Genomic DNA, 4955 nt, shown 5'->3' on the forward strand with positions numbered 1-4955 from the left:
ACGCCCGAGAGAGGAGGAGGATGCTGGGGCTCAACGTGGCGTTCGACCGGCTGCGGAGCGTCATCCCCAACCTGGAGAGCGACAAGAAGCTCTCCAAATCTGAGACCCTCCAGATGGCGCAGATCTACATCGCCACCCTCAGCGAACTGCTGGAGGACGGCGCCTCGGTACCGAGCCGAGCACCGCGGCCCCCGCCCTCACAGGGGACCACACCTGCGTCAGGGGAGCCATCGGGGCCGCCTGCATCGGGGCCGCCTGCATCGGGGCCAGTCAGGGACTTTGAGAGCGGGAAGAGCAGCGGGGGCCCGGCGCGCACAGAGGAGGAGCACAGGAGTTATGGGGAGGACATGTGGGAGAGAACGAGCGGGACCAAGTGACGTTCAAAAGCTCCAGGAAGATTTTCAAATGAGACTTTTTATTTTTTATATTTTCCTACAAGACTGTAACGATCTGTTTCCTGCTGTCAGAGAAACATTCAGCTCAAACATGTGTAATGTGACCTTTCATTATCTCCACAACTGTTCACTGAGCTTCAATGTACTGTATTCCTGATATTATATTATCATCTCTTCTGGCCCTCCTGACCAATCAGGTTGCAGCTCAGACACTTTCCAAGAAAGTTTGCAGATGAAACAGAAAAAACTGTTTTAAAGCAAAATTCACGTTTCAAAAACAAAAGATGGAGCAGGGAGTACTGAAAGTAGCAATTTTTATTATTTTAAAATTATGTACAGGTAACCAAAGACATCAGTCTGCAAATTGGTACAAAGATCAAGTTTTCCTGCAGTTGGCTTGTTAAGAAGCTCTCTGTCTGTCTGTCCAAAACAACAACACGACTGGGAGAAAAGGCTTTAGAAAATGAAAAATAGAGTCAGATTCAGAAAAGTAGAGTCTACCAGGTCTAAATTTAAATTTAATCCCCCACCCACCCGCTCCACCCTACCCCACCCACAATCCCACCCTCCCCATTACCCATCAGCCTCTCCTCCTACGTGAGGAAATCAATCTATGTACAAGAACTATGTACAAAAAGCTCTTCCATTCATTCTTCCAGACGTCTGTGAATAAAGCTCTTGTAAACTTTAAAGAAAAAAGGAGTGTGAGGGTTAAACTGTCTGTGTGTCAGCGTGTGTGTGTGTTAATGATCAGAGAGGAACAGGCGAATGCAAATTAAAGGGATGAACATGCTTGATGAAAACGTGCTTCAAACTTTTACAACAGGTGAAATGTAACAGAACTCATCTGTATTCAGAAAGAACAAAAAAAAAAATACAATTATATCTTAATTTTCCAAATCGAAACATCAAATCAAAACAATTACATCTCTGTCCCACCCTGGATTATCAGAAAATACCAACTAAAGAACTCCAGGCTTTCTGAGACTGTCTGGGGGAAGATTTATTGTTCTGCCCTGATGGCCAAACACTGTGGAGAAGTTCCAGGAACAAACGATCAATAACCAAAAGCTTTAAAATGTGATTAGGACAGGTGATTAAAAAAATAAATAACAGTTTTTTTTTTTTTTGGAAAACCAGATTATCACTTTTCATTTTGTCAACATTTTCGTTCTGTTTGGAAAGTGAATCATCCAATCGTAAACCTAAGTGCCAAAGATTCATCTGTTTTTCTTTTTTACATCCTTCCTCCGAGTTTCACCTCACCAGCTTGTCTTCAACACTGCGAACGAGACGGAGCGAAGAACAGTTGGTACCGCTTTCTAATAAGGCCGATTTTATAAATGACGTTGTAACTGTTTGCTTTATTAATAGTTAAAGGATCATTTATTAATGCTTTATTAATGAGTTATAAGCCATTAAAGGGGCACTCGACCGATTTTAAACATGAAGTTCAGTTTATTCGTCATGGTAACAGTTCTTCTGTGTCTCTGGTCTGAAAAGGATCTGAAAACAACTGACAATGTCAAAGCCACTATCCAGTTGCATTATGGGACTCGTAGGATCCAGTGTTTTTGGCGTTGGACCCATATTAAAAAAAAAATAAAAATCAAAAAACTAACTTTTACTAAAACTTCACTTTTTATCTAGTTAGAGCCACATTGTTGTTAATAACTTAACGTTAACAAGCATTTATAAGCGTGTACAAGCATAATGCTGGAGGATCAACACCAAACAGATGTTTCACAACGTGGAAATGTATCAAAAGCCAAAAGTTCAGACAGAATTCATCTTTGAGTCGCCATTTTGGACCTATCAACCAGAAAGGACACCTTTTTTTAAATTTACAAACTTTCCCCTGGTGTTGCTGAAATGCATTCTGGGAACACCAACTCGGGCTAAGGGAAACGTCAAAAAGATCAGAGGAGGATTTTTATATGAAGTGTACAAACTGGGAACTTTTGGATTTGACAGCTACAGCTGAAGTCAACCTGATCGCTGAAAGCCTCTAATCGCCGGTGGTTCGGTTCAAACCAAACTAAAGAAAAGCAGCACGTCTTCACCTCTCGGACCGGTGCCTTTGTGCTGTAATTGAAGGCTCTTCTATGAGCAGCGAGCACACACGCGAGCGGTAATTGAAAGGACCTGAAGGAGGACAGGTTCTGGTCCGGAGGGCTCGGTTCCCACTGAGACACAAAGCTTTGTTGTCGAGTGAGAGGACGATCGATTCTGTGAAAGGAAAAAGTTTCTACTTGTGGACGGGGGCAGGGAGTCGTTCAAAGTTTCCAAAGAGTTTGAACACCTTCAAGGGTCAATTGTGTTTTAGTCTCAGGTGTGTTGGTGGGTGCTGACTGACTCTGTTTGGTGGGTGCTGACTGACCAGGGTGTGCTTTGGCACCCTGGTACCTGTTTCGATAACGGCATGAGAAGGACAACCAATTTAAAATGCGCTAGTTTGCTACAGAGGTTGAAGAGGAAAGAGAAGCGCAAAGAGAAGATTTCTGGTTCTAAACGGATTAAAACACCTAAGAACAGACCTTGAGTTGGCGGTCCCACCTTAAATACCACCTTAACGTTACAAAAGCCTGCCATTCAGGGTCTGAACTCTTGCCATTTCTGCGCTCTTGGGTGAGGAAAGATCAATACTTTTGATTTATCTACCTCAAACTGCCTCCTTCCGACAGAGTCGAGGTCAAAGCGGCAAAAAGAGAAGAAGGAGAAGAAGAACACAGCGTGTAAAGCAATTATTCTGGTCAGTAGTTGTTTTTTCTTCTAACCACTCGAGTTGTTTTGGCGATTATCGGCTCCAAAGGCAGAGCGGAGGGGTGCAAGGCTTTGATGACAGGCTGGAGAAAATGGCAGCTCCACTCCAATCTGCCTCCGATCAATACGAAGGCGGGGTGTTTTCACGAGGGATGGGGTGGGGGGGGTGAGCAGGTGAGAGAAGAGCTGAACTGTGAGGAAACTTTCAAAGGAAATGTATCAAAAGCCAAAAAGGAAAAGAAAAATAAACGGCTGGAAAAAAACATCAATCTGAGCAGCTTTTATAAATACAGGAAGGGTGGGAAAAAAATAAATACTGACTTGGATTGTATCTTTAATAAAAGTAAAATAAAATGTGATCACAGCTGAGTTCGGGGCCGACGTCCCTCAAGAAGTCATAACAGTTAAATCCATCTGAAGTCAGTTTAGGGAAAAGGGAGGAAAGTTCCTGTAACTGGAGGATGAGGAGCACGAGGAGCACGTCTGGTCACAACACGGAGAGGAAGATGATGATGATGATGATGATGATGATGGTGGTTGTTGTGTGTCTTTGAAGAAACAGCGGTTTCCAGCAATGAACTTAATCAGAGATGAGGAGGATAAGGATGATGATGGTGATAATGACAGAGATGAAGGAGATGGTTGTGGTGTGTGTGTGTGTGTGTGGTGTGTGTGGTGTGTGTGAGACAGGCTTCTCTCTAGCAGTGCTCCAGGTAGTCAATGATCCGGGAGATGGACTTCTGTCCTGTGGTGCCGACGTCACACTGTAGAGAGAGCAGAGGTCAGTTTCTACACACGAGGGGGTCGATAGCTTCGTCTCACGACGGGACACAGCACTCTCCACAACACTCACTGCTGCACAGACACTTCTCAACACACCTCAACACCACTCTCGACACACACGTCTCACCAGACACCTCACCACACGACTCTACAGCACGCTCTCAAGAACATCTCTTCACACACACTCACACACACACTATTTTATCTGGTTTGGTATTTTGATAATCTTTTGGTCTCTTAATTCTACGGCTGTTTACCTAATATTTCCTCTTTACACTATTGTTTATAGTCATCATCATCATTAGTGCTTTACAAACACTGGCCATGTGTTGTCCTATTCAGCAATGATTAACTATATTGTGCTTGATCATTAACACATGTAGGATTTGTTTTTCCTCAAGATCATTAAGATATTCGGAGTTTGGATGTGAGACTGACACACCACACCCCTGTTTGAACTTTTCTTGCTACTAAAAATATAAAAATCGTCGTCTTTTCGAGTGTTTATTAGGTAGTTTTTATAACAAGTGGATTTCCAGACAAAGGGCTGTGACTCACAGTGAGGTTCATGAAGTTGAGGAACTTTTTCAGCATTTCTGTCATGATGGAGAAATCTCCTTTTGGCAGGTTCTCCCTCACAGTAGTCACATTCAACTGGTGAGAGACATTGAGACAAAGAGAGAGAGTCAAACAATATGATATACACACAATAAAGAATCAGAAAACTGACATTAATTTAAAATGTTATTTACTGCTTAACCCTGATCATTCTGAGTGCATACTGTGATACTGCGTGTATCTCAGGTTTTATATGTGCAAAAGATGCTGATGTGGTGTGTTCATGTGCAGCTGGGAAACAGGAAATTTAAAGCCTTGAGGTTTTTCACTTTACTCAAGTTAATTTGCATTTGACGCATTAAAAAAAGACCACAACTGGTTTACCATCAGTACTGAGCATGCATCACTTCTATATCTGACCTCTTTCTTGTTGTAAGACTGCGTGTGTGTGTGTGT

General features: G+C 42.9%; 2 protein-coding genes across 2 annotated transcripts in view; one reads left to right on the plus strand and one right to left on the minus strand.

Moving 5' to 3' along the window:
• The window catches only part of atoh1c (atonal bHLH transcription factor 1c), a 706-nt gene extending 329 nt beyond the window's left edge, over nucleotides 1–377 (plus strand). Inside the window, exon 2 of the mRNA XM_035668911.1 lies at nucleotides 10–377. Within this exon, the coding sequence (XP_035524804.1) occupies nucleotides 10–377 (368 nt within the window). The remainder of the gene's footprint in view (nucleotides 1–9) is intronic.
• A 763-nt stretch (nucleotides 378–1140) lies between these two features.
• The window catches only part of waplb (WAPL cohesin release factor b), a 25144-nt gene continuing 21329 nt past the window's right edge, over nucleotides 1141–4955 (minus strand). Inside the window, 2 exon segments of the mRNA XM_035666805.1 lie at nucleotides 1141–3922; nucleotides 4500–4595. Coding sequence (XP_035522698.1) covers nucleotides 3857–3922; nucleotides 4500–4595 — 162 coding nt within the window. The 3' untranslated portion in view covers nucleotides 1141–3856.

Source organism: Morone saxatilis, unplaced genomic scaffold, assembly GCF_004916995.1.
Source record: "Morone saxatilis isolate NCDOM2014 unplaced genomic scaffold, NCSU_SB_2.0 Contig1, whole genome shotgun sequence".
NCBI lineage: Eukaryota > Metazoa > Chordata > Actinopteri > Moronidae > Morone > Morone saxatilis.